This window comes from Urocitellus parryii, chromosome 9 (genome assembly GCF_045843805.1).
Source record: "Urocitellus parryii isolate mUroPar1 chromosome 9, mUroPar1.hap1, whole genome shotgun sequence".
Classification (NCBI taxonomy): Eukaryota; Metazoa; Chordata; class Mammalia; order Rodentia; family Sciuridae; genus Urocitellus; species Urocitellus parryii.
In genome coordinates, this window is record NC_135539.1 from 79,879,844 (window position 1) to 79,896,184 (window position 16,341).

The 16,341-nt window shown below is 39.9% G+C and overlaps 1 protein-coding gene across 10 annotated transcripts in view; it reads right to left on the reverse strand.

Annotated features, from left to right (window-relative positions):
• Window positions 1-363: 363 nt before the first annotated feature.
• The window catches only part of Zmynd11 (zinc finger MYND-type containing 11), a 90,605-nt gene continuing 74,627 nt past the window's right edge, over window positions 364-16,341 (reverse strand). For 6 of the 10 annotated variants that reach the window (XM_026412100.2, XM_026412126.2, XM_026412108.2 and 3 more), the window contains 11 exons: window positions 15,841-15,918; window positions 15,223-15,315; window positions 13,089-13,176; window positions 12,481-12,572; window positions 11,416-11,493; window positions 10,553-10,671; window positions 5,513-5,720; window positions 5,061-5,129; window positions 3,916-4,188; window positions 3,492-3,677; window positions 364-601 (listed from right to left, as the gene is read on the reverse strand). In XM_026412100.2, the coding sequence (XP_026267885.1) occupies window positions 479-601; window positions 3,492-3,677; window positions 3,916-4,188; window positions 5,061-5,129; window positions 5,513-5,720; window positions 10,553-10,671; window positions 11,416-11,493; window positions 12,481-12,572; window positions 13,089-13,176; window positions 15,223-15,315; window positions 15,841-15,918 (1,407 nt within the window). In that variant the 3' untranslated portion in view covers window positions 364-478. The remainder of the gene's footprint in view (window positions 602-3,491; window positions 3,678-3,915; window positions 4,189-5,060; window positions 5,130-5,512; window positions 5,721-10,552; window positions 10,672-11,415; window positions 11,494-12,480; window positions 12,573-13,088; window positions 13,177-15,222; window positions 15,316-15,840; window positions 15,919-16,341) is intronic. The other 4 variants (XM_077802305.1, XM_077802308.1, XM_026412169.2 and 1 more) reach the window with 2 other exon arrangements.

The window sequence follows — 16,341 nt, forward strand, 5'->3', positions numbered from 1 at the left end:
CCTTTGAACAGTAAATCAAGCTGAACAAAACCAGCTCAACAAGGTTAAGAAATAAACGTCACATCAAGGTAGTATGTTTTATTTCTGAAACAGTTCTGTAGTTCTTACATTCAGATCTATTCTAAATGTTTCTTTGTTAAACTCACTTGTATTCACCTGTTGTTTTTTAAAGATCTGTTGTTTAAAGGTTAAAATCTCTGTAAAACCTAAAAATGTTTTAAAATTTGCTGAAAATGCAACATATTCTCAATTAAAATTCAGTTAAAATAATACCCTCCACTGATGTTACTTTAACCCCCTGAAAAACTCCGGAGGAGCATTAACAAAAAATTTAAACTACTGTGCAAAATTTCTTCACGAAAAGTGTTTAAAGGCTGGTGCAAAATGGGAAGCAAATTCTAAACAATTTTGGCTTCTTGGAAACAAAAACCGCTGTGTCTGAGGAGTGGCCGTCGGGGCGCTCTGGGAAGGGCCGGCTTCATCTTTTCCGGCGACAGGTGCGCTTGTGTTCTGCGTGCCAGTGCTCCTGCTGACACTTGATGGAGCAGTAGGACGTGTTCCAGCAACAGTGGTACATGGCCTCCTCTTCACAGTTGTAGCACTGCAGACGGGAAGCAAAGCGATGCGTGAGATTCGTGGCCGGGTAAGAAATGGGCCCAGACTGCAGGCCTTTACAGCTGGTTTAAAGCTCTTTCTGGCTCAAACTTAAACAGCATCACCAGGATGCTGGAACTGGAATGTGTCCTTTTCACCAACCAGGGGAAGGAAACCTAGGAGATGATGCAAAGTCCTGCTCACCTGCAAAGCATCAGCTTTTGTTCCTGTCTACAGGGCCCTTCCGCCAGCACACAGGGGCTATTATCTTTTCCTTTAAAAGCTTCTGCCTTCGAATACCTTGCTAGCTACAACCTATTATTTTGCTCCTCCCAAACTCTGTGAAACAATTGCCTGACTTCCAGTTTCCCTTTATTTCCAATGCTGTCTTGCAACCTTCCAGGCCTTTCAGTTTGCTATCATCAAGATCACACTGACCTTGAATCTTGTGGTCAAGTCTCAGTCTTCATCTTACTTGACAATTCCTACTTGACAGTGTCTGGAGTATTGTTTTCTTTTCTTTTTGGTGTCATGTCTGATCAAACCCAGGGCCTCCAGCATGCCAGGCAAGAGCTGACCCCAGGCTCATCCCTAGCCCTGGAGACCCTTTCAGCTGTCATAGCTCCAGGGGAGAGGCATTGGGATCCAGAGGCCCAGATGCTGCTTGACATCCTACAGTACACAGCCCTGTTCCCCAACTGCGGAGCACACCCACACGCTCACAGCACTGAGGCTGGACTGTGGAAGACGAAACCATGTGAGAGTAAAAGCTCAGGTTTCAGGCTAGAGTAATATCATAGATAGTCACCCTGTTGAGAAGGAACAGGAATGACCTGGAAGATGAGAGGCTAGCTTTGGATGCAAACCTTGCTGGTGGGTCAGCGGAGACATGCAAAGACTTCGGAGATGCAGGCTTGGGGGTTCTGGGAGAAGAGCTCACATTTGGTTGTAAAATTTCCACCTCTAACTTTGTTCTTGAGTGTATATTTATTTTTTTCAATACTGGGGATTGAACCTAGAAGCACTTTACCACGGAGCTATCTCCCCACCCTTTTTTTACTTTAAGACAGGGTCCTGCTACACTGCTAAGGTTAAACTCAAACTTGAGATCCTCCCGCCTCAGCCTCCTGAGTCACTGGAATTACAAGCATGTGCCACTGCACCTGGCTAATATTTTGAGACACTTTGTGACCTTGTTATGTCAGCAGCTGCAATTTCATCAAGATGCTGTTAGAAAGGTAGAGCACACTTAATTTCAGAAACCGCTCGGATGAATCACATGGTTTGGGATTAGAATATGGGCCTGTGCCAATAACTGGCCATGTGACGTCAGTCTGTATTTGGTTAGCTTGCCTTCACATAACCCTTTAAACAGCACCATCCCTTCTCCTGTCTCCCAGGTGTCCTAATAACTCATGTGCTTGTGCATTTCTGCTTCTCTGTGATGCCCTCAGACACCACCATGACTCACGCACCCATCTCAGCACCCGTACTGTGTATCTGGCACACCACACGCTTTCTGTCCTGTGATCCTGTTCTACTTGCACAATAATGTAAAATACAATTTGATGAGCAGGAAAGATTGGGATTTGGAGTTCCAGCTCACAAAGATGAGCTCCAGCTCTACTTAGTTTTAAAATCACTGTGCTGTCCTAAGCCTTGATGTCTCATGGTAAGAAAAAAAAAGTATTAATATCAACGTCAGGGGCTGGGAATGTGGCTCAAGCAGTAGCGCGCTTGCCTGGCATATGCAGGACACTGGGTTCAATCCTCAGCACCACATAAAAAAAAAAATAAAAATAAAGATGTTAAAAAAAAAACATCAATGTCAGCTGTTTTACCAATGGCAAAATGCTTAAAATAATAATAATAATAATGGTAGTATCATAATTCCTTACTACAGCCTCCTCTTCCCATTCCTCTGGACTTCTGTGGACTCATGGGGATTTCTTTTCATGGGCATCTAGTGGCTGCTTTCCTGCTTTCTGCCTGCATGAAGACATACTATCACAGACCTGGTCTCTGGGCCTTGTTCTGTTATTACCTTGGGCACACCTTAATTCTCCATCTGGTGATATTTACTCCATTGTTCACCAGTCTTTCCTAATAAGTTATCTCTGCATATTCATCTAAATTATATGCCATTTCCTCTTGCCAAATCCTTGTCACAACTTTTAAAATGTTTAATTCTTTAATGGAAAGTTTATTTATAAAGAATAATGCAGGCTGGATAAGATGAAGAATTAAAAGTAAACTGTCATAAAACACCACACATGAAGTCATTAAAATTGAAAACACACTAAGAGCACTTCTCCCCACTTAGTGTTGTGGGGGTATAGGAAGAGCACATGGTCCTGGTGCCTTCCGGAGCTTCCACTGCAGCAAGGACAAGACTGACACCTCCAGTCAGGTTTAAGGGAGTGTAGTTAGAGACCAGTGAGATGCTTTACTATAAAAAGAAAGTAATTAATTTCTTTAAAAAACTCTAAGGCATAAATGGCAGGGACAGGGGAATCCGAAAATCTCTATTGCTGTGATACTTATATTCACGATTTGGATACTGTGTCTTAGAAGTCACCAGGTAAAAAAAGTCACGGCCAGGCCATTTGCCCAAACAAAATACTTGCATAGATGCCAGAAGATACATAAATTAATTATACTCAACATGTTACGTACTAACATGTTTCACAAAATGACCCTGAGCAGGGGTCTGTAGGTGAGAGATTATAGGACTTTTAATAAAAACGTTAAAGTCAACAATTTCATAGTTGATATTCTTTCAGTAATATGCACCACGTATTTGCATATGCCACATATCATTTCTGAGTGTGTTTGTCAAATGGGCAGCACATTTTCAGACAGAAGGTTCTTTAAAAAAAAAAAAAAGTGATATTTACCCACTGTTTCTTCTTGGTCTGAGAAATTAGTTGTTTGTGCTGTGTTGCTAGTTTCTTGATTTCTTCTACAAATTCTTCTTTACACTTTTCCTTTACTTGCTTACATTTTCTGTCCATCTCACCCTGCATGTTGGCTACAGCTTTATTTACAGCTTGTCTTTTTTCTTCTTCCATTTCAGAACGCAGCTGAAAGAAAAGAGTCAACCCCTGCTGCTTTACCTCAATCTTACACACTTGAAAACTCAGCCCGCAGTTTCTACTGAAATACGTGCCTTTTCCCTTGATTTCACTAAGGTGTGTAAATGATTTTGGTGAGAAAGTTACTATTATTAATTAAAATATTGTAAAGAATGCTGGTTTGCTACCAGTTTTAACAGCCTCTGTGGGAAACGCCTGGTCTCAGCCTGACAACAAACAGCTTTACCTTTTCCAGAGCTTCTCGGACAACTCTCTCGGTCTCTCGCTTGTGGTCTGACTTCATCCGGTCTTTAAAGTCATTGAAAATTTTGGTGTATTTGTCATGGCACATGCTCTGGCAGATGCCATCACTGGTGGTCTGGGTACTTCGATGCAGCATCCTTGGGGAAGAGGCACTTAACTTCTTGGTCTGAGTTGACACCGATACTCTCTCAATTGGCTGAGGCATCGTGGGAATTTCTTGGCTAGAACTTACTGCTTCTGTCTCAGGCTCTGGTTCCTAAAGGGTGAAAAAAGTGTTCAGAGGCAAAATAGGGCAATATAATTCACTAGTTCAAGAACAACTCTAGGAGGATAAAAATTCATAGCTAATAAGCTGCTATTAAAAACATGTAATAAGAGGAGCTCCTGTTGAGTGTATTTTTCCAGTTTAAAATAAATCCCCCCAAACCAACCAATTAATGAAAAAAATGCAGTTAATAGCTATAATAATTCTAAAATAAATATCATTTAAAATTGTATTATATGTTAACACTGTGCATTTTGCTTTTATTTTATTTTTTTGCGGTGCTGGGATTGAACCAAGGATCTTGTGCATTCGAGGAAAGCACTCTACCGACTGAGCCACATCCCCACCCCTGTGCATTTTGCTTTTAAAATAAACAAAATTTTTTGTTAGATAGGATATAAAATCATCACCAACTTACAATCACTTCTTTGGACAAGATTAATAAATTTCCTAAAATCCTAAACCACTTCTCACTGAATATATGGGTGGAATGTACCCAGACTTACACAGCTTTAAAATATGAATAGCTTCGTTATAGTTCAATTTATAGTGACTTCCTGGGTAAGTGCTTTGTCTTCAATAGTGTTCTGAAAACCCACCAGGTTCCCAGGACAGGCAGCAATGTGCCCTTCCCACTTAGCAAACCCACCCAGGCTGCTCTAGGAGAACCGGGCTCTGAGCTGGAGTGTGCCAGAATAGTGGCAGAAGACAGGGAGGGAGTCAGAAGCGTGGGCTTGAGCTTGATGGATATTATTTGGTGACCATGGAGTTTACGACCAGCCACCAGAAGTGACTGTCCTGACCACCACACTTTGGAAATCTCCCTTTCAATTGCCTGGACAATTGCAAGGTTGGCCACTTACTTCCTTTTTGGGCTCCACACTTTGATTACGGCGCCCTTTCTTTGCTCTTGGTTCTTGAGTAACCTTCAGCTGTGGGCAGTATAAAAGTAACAGTACATTAATCAAGACACCAAAATACCTCCGCTGCAGAAGCCTGTAGAGGACCCCTACAGGGCAACAGCACACCCCCCTTTCTGCCTCTGCTCCTCCACCTGCTGAAGGCTGCAGAGGGCCAAGGTGCCCTCGAGGATGAGCCTCTACCTTCGCTCCTCGATCAGCTCAAGGTCACTGATGTTTACATCTACTTGTTTATTTGAACTGGTTTCTGTTCTCTCATGCACAGCACTTTATAAATGTTCGTGTGAAAAGGAAAGAAAAATGTCAAAATCTGTTTACTCTAGTGAAGCAAGCACAGACCCGCCCCTACGTACGTAGAAGAACAAACACACAGCGCTCACCCAAGCCAGACCCACCTGCTCATTACTGGTAGAGGAGATGCTGGATTCTGCCTCTTCCTCACCCCGGTCCTCGTTCTTAGACTTCCAGAACCTTCCTTCACGAAGGAAACGCTGGTGCAGCTCCAGCTCATCACAGGCCTTTTTCCAGCCCATGCTGCGCTTAACATGCAGCCGATGCACATTGACCGTGATGTCTTGGATGTTTTCAGAAGGAATCCAGGCCCTTCAAACAGCATTTGAAGGCAGGTATGGTTAGGAACGCCCACAATGTGGGGCCATGTGAGGAGGCGGGGATGGTGTGGGGTGGGGGTGTCCTGCCTGCTATAAAGCACCGGCTGCTGAGGCTGTGGGCCGGGGCTTGACAGGCCCTTACCACGCAGGAAGGAGGGAGGTGGCATTCTTTTTTTACACATTCAAAGTCATCAGAATTGGAGTGGTTCACAAACCACTCCGTTGGCCCCATTTGATCAGCTAGCTTAGCTTGTCATGGTTTACATGTACCTTCTTCACAAATCCTCTTAAAAAGTTGCCTCTTTCTGTTTTTAATACTGTAAGCTAGTAGGACCCAAGCAGCTGTTTTCAAATTAGCACTACAGAATCATCTGAAAATGCACAGAAATTTTCATGAGATATACACGTGATTCCATATAAGATGAGGGTATCTAAAAATTATTACTCAGTTATTTATGCTGTTAATCAATTAAAAAATGGAGAAATGTGTATGTTGCTTACCAACAATGTACTTAGTCATGAACACAATTTGAAGTGCCTCTGAATGATGTGTAATATAGATGGTAAACTAAAGAATGGAAAACTATATTTGGTTCTTTGGGGAAGAATGCTCAAACTCAAGAAAAAGTACCTGGCTATTAATCTCTTGCCTGGACTTGAATTACTACCCATGTAGAATGTGGTATCAATTCAAGAGGTACACTGTGCACCAGGGGCAGGCCCCAGGAGTAAAAGGGCTTGACAACGTTGGTTTGGACAGCCAGAGATGTTGCTCACAGGAGGTTAAGGGTAAACCATTAACTAGTGGCAGGAGTCCAGTGAGGTCTGGGGTCTCCTGATGACTGCGATGGCACTTCATATACTGTCTCTGTCCTTAAAGAGGCTACAATCTAGCCAGAGAGAGCAAGAAATGGTACAATGCAGCACAAGGTAAAGGAGGGGAAGAGGTTGCCACCTGCTTGTGAAAAATCAAAACCTCTGACTTGAGCTCTACCTTGCACGATGAGGGAGAGGTCCCAGACATGGCACAGGAGACAGGAAGCCTGCGGACACCTTGTTGCCCACCAGGTGTTTCCTAGGCAGATACAAGCTGGGACTTGGCCCTGCAAACACACAGAGCCTTGCTCTTCTCAGTGTTCTCCTTCCAGAAATGTAAAGAGTGTCACGAGTTTCATCCTAGGCCTCTAATGATGGAGTTCCAGAAATAAGAGACATTCTGCAGGAATCTCTTGGAGAGTGATGGCCACAGGTGACTTGGCCATAAATAAAGACTTCTAATGTGTGCATACAAGCTAAGCTATGTGCTTTGTAATTTAAGAGCACTTTAAAAATAGTAATAAGCTATACTGTTAGATATTAGCAATAGTTAAAATTGTTGCATTTCCATAATGTTCTTTATAAATACTATAAGCTTTATATTTATAATACTTTATAAATACTATATCAACACTGCTTCATCTGTTGTGTGGTTTGTTAAAAACTTTAAAGCATACTACATTTTGAAAAACTCTAAACTTTAATGCAGAACACAATTATGTTTGTGGAAGAGCTCCTTGCCATTGGATTTTGAATTAGTATTAAATTCACTTTTATTTAATGAATATTTTTTTTTAGCTCCTATTACATAATAGGCAAAAAGTGTTTTTGTTCACATTTTTAAGGTGCACTCTCTCTCTCTTTTTTTTTTTTTTTGGTACTAGGGATTGAACTCAGGGTTGCTTAACCACTGAGCCACATCCCCAGCCCTTTTTTATGTTATATTTTTGAGACAGAGTTGTGCTAAGTCCTTGGGGCCTAACTAAGTTTCTGAGGTTGACCTTGAACTTGCTATTCTCCTGCCTCAGCCTCCTGAGTCGCTGAGATTACAGGCATGCACCAACATGCCTGGCCATGGGTTGCTTTTGAGAGAGAATTCTGTTAATAAGCAGTGCTCCCCCTGGTAACTTATGAGGGTATTTTTTCTTCTTAAATTAAACCATCTGTTAAATATAATAAAACTGATTCACATCTGCTCTTAAGTCTCAGCGCATTTCATAATACACTTCTACTCTCTTTCATTCAATCCCATTACTATGGACAGACTTCAGTTTTACAAAGAATAATGGTTTTTAAGTATCACAAAAAAGAGGTGTGATGTGCTGTCTATGTATGTGTCAATCCTGAATGCTCTGAACCTATATACAGAATGAAATGGTCCAATGATCTGAAGTTAAAAGAACCTGAAATGTTCTACCTCCTTGCCTGTTCCTGACTTCCTGGCCCCGGCCTTCCCAGCCTTCAGCTACTTGTGGCAAAGGACTCAGGTTTCTTTAGGCAGTGAGATCTTACCAGGTGCTTTTTTTCTCTCTGGCAGACAAAAACATGCAAATTCGACAAAAATCCCACCAAAGCAACTTGTGTGTGAGTGCAATGGCAGGCAACTTTCATGTTGGAGGCTTAACGTCATGCCCACTCCAGGAAGCAGCAGCATCAGAACTTACAACAGGTGGCTCTTTCTGACTCCTATCTTTTTGGTGCCTGGTATTACTTAAGCAAGTAAAAATTCATGATTACAATTTCATGTTTGTTTTCAATAAATCAAACATTCTGATAGAATTTTTAATATATGACCTTACCAATCACTGACTTCAAATACTTTATTGGTCATATTGTATCCAGGAAAAGCAAGGAAACTGTTTATACAGTGAAATTGTAGAATTTTTATTTTCTAAAAGTAAAAACTTTAGAGTCTTATCAATGCAGAACTGTTTAGGCAAAATTTTGCAGGAAATAAGAAGCTTGGGAGGAAAAGCCAATGGCAATGCATTTCAGTGCTTTAATTCTCTCTTCAGCTGACAACCTTATACAAAAAGTCTGAGTACACTAGCTCAGATGTTCTTTTAAGATATTCTCTGGATAGTACATGTAAATTAACTCAGGTTATTAAGAAAATGTCATTTATATTGAAAGATATTATAAAGCTACTTGTAAATTGGTAAAAAATAAAAATAAAGAAAAGAAAAATATATAGGTAAAAAAATTCTGATTATCAGATAGTTCTTACCTAGTAATATAGCTTTAACAATTAACTGTGAAGTTTTAGTTTTTATAAGTCATCTGTGTCATATTGAATGAATTTTTTAAAAAACTAAAGCAAGTCACCCCTCTCCCTCACGTATTTGTGTCGTAAGAGCTGCCCTTGGGGGGTATTCACTCCGTGCCAGATGCTATGTCCATGTCCTTACATATTACACTTTCTTCTACCCTTACAGAAACTCTTCTGAGGTGGGTGCTGTAGAGGTCTGCATGTTACCAATCCTCAGAGCCGATGGGTATGTCCTGGGAGGGCAGAGGTTGGCGAAGCCAGGACACAAACCCAGGGGGCACTGCCCAGCCACTTGCGAGCACGCGCTGCTTCCCTGTGTTGGTGAGAACTCGAAATCAACGAACAGGCTGTACTAAACATGGTAAAACTACTATCTACTCATCAAGACCAAAATGTCCATGTGTATTGTATTGTTTTATTGTCGAAGTGTCAGCTGAGTGTGTATCTATCTATGAAAGAACAAAGAAATTTAGAGTATTGCAAATTTTTGTCACCTAACTTCTATTTAAATTAAAGGAAAAGTAAGTAAAAACTCATGATGGGGAGAATAAGGCCTTTCATTTTGTAGATTCTCTGACAACAATGACCAGTACACAGGAACCTCACTCACCTGGCATGACAGGACACACTAAGGGGCTATTGATTTAAATTCTTTTAGATAATGTAGCTGCTTTTTTTCACTTTCCCCCTTATTTTAATATATTTGAGTTTTATGAACCAAAAAACTTGATGTGAATTCTTCTGGCGGGGGGGGGGGGGATGCTAGGGATTGAATTCAGGGGCACTCAATCACTGAGCCACATCCCCAGTCCTATTTTGTATTTTATCTAGAGACAGGGTCTGACTGAGTTGCTTAGGGCCTCACTTTTGCTAAGGCTGGCTTTGAACTCACAATCCTCCTGCCTCAGCCTCTAAGATTACAGGTGTGCACCACCATGCCCAGCTTGATGTGAATTCTTGAATCTTTTTGTGGCTTCATTAGGACTCATCAATCTCTTGAGTCCTGGGATAGTCACCAGAGACACTCTAAAATGTGAGTCACTACTAGTGACAACATTAATATGTCAATATTTTAGACTTCCTAAATGTCAATGTTCAATAGTACTAATGCCCTAGTTCACAAAGAAGGAGGTATTGTAATTTCATCGGACAATAGTTCAGCATACTTTGTATATGATACTTTGACTAGGCAAAATAATTTTATGCTAATAAGATGAGTTCTACTCTTGGGGTCTATGTGCGTTTACATTATAAATATATAAATTTAAGTTTTGCCATACTCAACTCCCAGAAGGAATATTGTGCAGATATGTACACACCACCCACAGGCACACTTAACACATTAGTACACGTTCCCACGGTGTAAGATCCACAAGCTCTAATCCCAAACTGACTACTGTTGTCTGAGGTTTAACAGGGTCTTGAAGATAGCTGAAATAGTAATATCTTCACAAAATTGTGAATTAGAAAATCTAAGGACTCTTCCACCCTACTGCACTATTAATCTTATTGCTAATATGCTTCTAAGGATCAATGGCATCAACTATTGAGAATGCCCTATTTAGCAAAGAGCATCTGAAAATTATCTGCAAATATAATTTAGAGAACTTATTACTAGCTGCACAGTCAAGTGCTGATTTTATTTATTCCATTTAAGGAAAAGCTTCACACTGTCCCTCACAGAGAAGCCACCAGCCTCAGAAGCACAGCTTAATCAGGGCACATGGTTCCCATATTACCTCTGGTGGTGGTGGCCAAAGAAGCGAACGTCAACTTGATTGTCCTCTTTTTGCATGACTTTGGCTGGCCAAAACCCAAAACCTTTCATTTTAGCCCAAACCAACTCATGATTAGGTATCTGAAAATTGAGAAAAAAAATAATATTACTAAGGTAAAACATTTTAGGCTTAAATGCAAGTACATATTAATATTTAACTACTTAGTATGATCCATTATTTTTAAAGTATATCTTTTTTACCTTTAAGAAAAACCCAAAATTTGGATTGCATAAGAGTGGCGATATAAACCTTATTTCTCAGAAAGAGCAGGAACAGCCAAGGACGATGGGAACAAGAGCGGCAAACAGAATGCCCTAACTCTGCTTCAAAGAGAGTAGCCTGGGGTCGGCAGCATCAGCATCACCTGGGAATTTATTAGAAATGGGAGGATTTCAGGCCCTGTGCAGATCTACCAAACCAGAAATCTCCATTTTCATAAGCTGTACAGTGACAGGTTTGCACAGTAGTATCTTAGAAGAGTGGCTGCTAAGGGAGCCTCAGAAGCCAGTGTCACTGGGGAGCTGACCCTGAACGCTTGAGGCTCTTGGGCAAATGCTTGCTGGATTTACACAATCCCAAGCCGACCTCGCATCCTCCACTTTACCATCTGCTGAGGAACAGGATGTCTAGTCTTACTAAGTACCTCATTTTAAATTGAAAAATAAAGAATGATCCATTATTTACCCCATATTTCAGTTCACACTCATGAAAGCCATATGTATGAAACAAAAATTTTCATAAAGGATTATATTCTTTAAGCAAACCAGAAATACACTTCCTTAGACATGTTACACACTTAAGTAAAATGACAAAATTTCACATACACAAGGGTAGCAGAACCAATTGTCGGGACGAGCATTGGATAAATAGAAGCAGTTCTTGCAAAGCTGTAGTTCATCCAGCTGAAAAAGAAGAGCAGCTATTTCAGTTTACATAAAATGTACTCCCACAAACATTCCCATTTATATACATAAACAGACATCAACTTTGTTCTTTATGTAATCATTGATCAGGTTTTTAAATCTGTAGTAGGTAATAGTAGAAGACCCTGTCACTCTCCTGCTAGAACCAGCCCCGTGGTCTTAGATGGCAGGCACATAAAGGGGAAAGAAAGGCCCTGAGAGGCAGGCGGGGTCTGACCCAGAGTTGTGCCCAACTCTCATCAAGGGCATTTCCTCAGAGGGGTCTTCCCAGGATGCCCCTCCTGTTGGTCCCTGGCTGCTTTTGTAGCCTTTCTTTTACTACTTGTGACCGAATGTGTTTTCTCAGTTTCTTGTTCCAGTCTCTGTCTTTAGAAGATAGCTGCTCCCTGAGTAGGAAGCCTTAGCCCTAGTCACCATTTTATTCCTCCTACCATATTGCCTGGCGCACAGAAGGCAGTCAATAAACATTGTTTGAATGAATAAAAAATAAACATCAAATTTCAAATCAAGAAATAAAACTTCTTATATGAATTGATGAACTTTTGCAGAGGTAATATGGTTAGAGGTAAGTGTTTCAAATAAGAAAGGCCACACACTCAAAAATACTTCCTTAAATATGCATTTCACTTGATGTACAGTAGGGATGTAAATATGAACTCTTAATTCAAAGAGGTAACATTTTTAGCTGGCCTAATAGAACACATTTACCTGCATTATCTCACTAATATTCACAACAGCTTAAGGGTATCTGAAAGTTACTTAGTGGTCAAATCTAACTCCTAGAATTTCTATTTGAACAGTTTTGCCAGAATTTTTTTTTTCCTATTTGCATTATTTCCCATGTATGTCAAAGAGGAAAATAAGTTTACATGTAAGGGAAATGGGTAAGGAAATGTGAATAAGAACAGTGGAACCCTGAAATGTGCTTAGATTGCAGCAAGCCCGATGATCAGGCATAAAGAGTACCTCGTGACATGTGTCTTTGTAGAGCATCCTCGCGATGTCCGCTTGCTCACTGTCTGCTGTAATTAAAGATACGCATGACCTACGATCATCATCTAGAAACACAACTGGCAAGATTAGGATAGTCACCAAGTCCTTTGAACTTCTCAGAAGTGGACATATGCCATTTCAAGCCAAAATATGTTTTTAAGTAAGATTGACGCAGCAAAATAAAATTCAATAGGCAGCTTTTATTTTATATTCAACACAACCACAAATTTTCTAGGCATAGAGTGAACTCTTACCTTTCAAAAATGGGATATTAATAGGGAAACAACAGATTTACTCAAAGTGCTTGCAAAAAACCTCTCAGCTAAGACAAGCAAACACATAAAAAATTATAAAGAACAATAGATTTTTATCATTTAGTGTGCTATAGTTTTGCCTTTGGCGAGTCAATTCTATAAGCTACATCACCATATATTCATAAATTTAAATTCTACCATTTCCTATGTATACATCATAAAAATACTTTTTGAATGTAACATTTTATAAAAGACATTTCTCATTAGGGAATGTAAATGACATTTTTTTTTAATTAAATGCACACAAAAGAAAAAAAGATATTCAACCTCCATAGAAAATCACTGTGTTGTGGAGAAGCAACTGAGCATCAGCTTTGAATTCCTCATAACTTCGGTATTTCCCTTCATTCACCTTCTGTAGAGAGCAAGACAAGACATTACTAGAGGAAACATTGTCTGGATCACAGTCATAAGATTAGAGAATGGGACACAGCAGAACTCTTCAGGCTGGTGTCAGGACCACTGCTGTATTACAGGGAACGTGTAAAGGAAATGGAGACTGTGGACTTTCACTGTTACAGAATGAGGAGTGTGGCTGATCAGAGACCCCTGCGGTCACCACGTCCTCTACATTAATTTGCCAAAGTGAATTTATAATTTGAACCTCTCATTTTGTAATAATGATACGAACTGCTGCTAAGCTTCATAAGTACACCAAATGCTCTTTCAGAGAGGAATTTCAGAGGAAATCTGAGAGTTTGAGGGTCATACTTTTGAAGAGGGATATGGCCAAATCACCTAGAACTAGGTAGCACATTCTCATCCGACAGGTTTAGGAAATGGGCATGAAGATGGCTTGGAATGCCATGGCCTCTGAAGGTCTTAAGACCCAGGCTCCTTTTCCACCCTGGCTTTGCAATGCAGCTTCCTCCCTGTGCAAAGACCCTGTTCCCCGTGGGCTCCTCCATGAGGGCTCCCCCGCTTCTTCTACTTAGGAGTGTCCACCACCTATCTACATCTATGCCTCATGGATCATTTGCAAATATTAATGTTTGCGTTCCACCCTGAATTTCTGATTGCAGTGGGCTAGCGTAAACTCAGGGACTGGTATTGTCCAGGAGCCCACCCAGTTGATCCAATACACACTGTGGCTGGGAACAACTTTCCCAAAGCCCTCCCAAAGCACCTTGTTTTGAGTTTTGTTCTTAATCATGATCATAATTTGGTCTGGATTGTAAACTGATTAAATCATAAAAAAACTCATCTTAATGATTTTCCTGACAATACTGCCACTCATAGTCAGCACAAGGGCAAGACACACTGGTCCAGCCAGCCTTAACCTGGGTCTAGCTGAACCAACTGGGAGAAGGTGAGAAACCCTCACAGAGGAGGTGGCAACTGAACTGGGTCTTAGGGTGTTAGCTGAAGAGAAGCTGCAGGAGCAGAGGCAGGAGCGGGAAGGTGTGCAGGAGGTGGGCTATGCCTGTGGCTGTCTCCACAGCTTTCAGGCTGTCTCCTGGAAGCCAGAGGTAAAATTTAAATTACTTTTTTTGTAATATGAAGAGGCAACTTTAATCTTATGTTGACATAACATAGCCACAGTTGTTCTCAGTTACTAAGAGGATCACAAAATGTGAGATGATTTTAAGTTATTCCTCTGATCTCTCTAGGGTATTAGCTATTATGGACAATAATAAGATTTTAGATTTTCCAACCTGACACAGGAAGTACAAAGGACAAAGTTAGTAATTCAGCAATCCTGATTAGAAACTGACTACAGTTCTATTGGGACTCTACTGTAATTTAAAATTGAATATTAATAAACTAATTAAAAGCCCTCAGCTATAGTAGATAAAATTAAGTACTTTAAGAGTATCTTCAGTTTTCTAAGCATAATTTTTATTTTGTTTATTTTATTATTTCCCAAGGACTCTAGATCAGTGCTATGTTCTAAGTCCTGCCTGAAAGAAACCCCACAGCACAGGGTAACCCTAGAAAACCATGTCTAGCAATGAGTACTTCACAGATGAAATATTAAATTGTCCAGATGAAAATACATTTACTTCAATCAACAAGTACCAAAAGCCATAAGTCATTTAGGATCTGTCCTTTTAAAAGATGACAGTGTACATTAGGGTAAGTTACAAGAAACTGACGGGTAATCATGCTTTATCTGGTGGTTACACCTTTTCTTGCTCTGGTGAGAAGTGGAAAGGAAGCAACCAGAATCCTGGTTTCACTGCTAAGTTGTTCTTTAATGTGACAGTTAAGGAAATATATAGTGGGCTGGGGCTCAGTGCTTGCCTAGAATGTGTGAGGCACTGGGTTCGATCCTTAGCACCACATAAAAAGTAAATAAAATAAAGGCATTCTGTTCATCTATAAGTATAAAAAATAAAATTTAAAAAAAAGGAAAAGAAAAGAAAATGTATCAAAGCACAAGTAAAAGGAACCAGTTTACCTCCTGTATGGTGGGAACATCGACAGCTGAGTGCACCAGCCTTCTGTACATCGGGTGTTTATTGTCTTTCCCCTTCTTATTAAGATCTATAGCCTAAAAGGTTGTTAGATACATTAATTTTAAATGTGGTTAAAGAGAGACAGGCAAAACTTCAATTCCTAAAACTCAATATATTTTTTCTGCCTTTAAAGAGAAATTGTGGGTTGTGTGCAGCTTAGTAGAGCACTTGCCTGGCATACACAAGGTCCTGGGTTCCATCCCCAGTACACCACACACACACACCACACACACACACACACACACACACACACCAAAAAAAAAAAATTCCATTTTAAACAGTAATTGTCAGTGAAAATGTTAATTGTGAAAAATGAAAATTTAAAATTGATCTCATATTGCTAATAAGATGCTTGTGTTAAAAAACAAAGAAAAAAGAAAAAAGCCTAACCAGCCTAATGCAGAACTGTTTACTGCAGAGAAGAAATGTGATAGCATTGGTTTTCACACTTCATATTGCTATATTCACATTAGTTATTTCCCAGCCATTAACTCTGAAAGAATGAACCAGAGCAAAGTATATCTGGTGGGGATCATGAAAGACTCCCTGAAAGAACTCACCCTCTCCTTCATTCGGGACACAATGAACCTCAGGTACGTGCCCATCTCCTGCTTGTTTGTATTCTTCTTCTTAATGCTCTGTTAAAGAAAGAAGATGCCAAATATAAGGTCTAATGGTTCATATGTCCATATCTGTATAAAAATATATAAAGGATTAGCATATGCAAAGATTTTATTAAAAAATGAATTACTTCCAATATTTGATAAAGAGCAATGTCTAATACATGCATAGCAGAAATAGCATTTGATGTTACAAAGTGTGTTTGAAAAATACTATGTTGGGCTTGGCATAATATCTGAGAAATGATAAATATTTTCTTTTCTTGTTATTTTGTTATTTTTCTTGTTATAATTTTTAGATAAAAAGAAATAACAGATATAATGGAGGATCTTTTTTTTTTTTTTAACCAAAAAAACGAGACTACAGTCCTTTATGGGAACATCTTAAATTAGTAATATTGAATAGAAAATTTCAATACAACATTACTCTTTGTTAAAAGG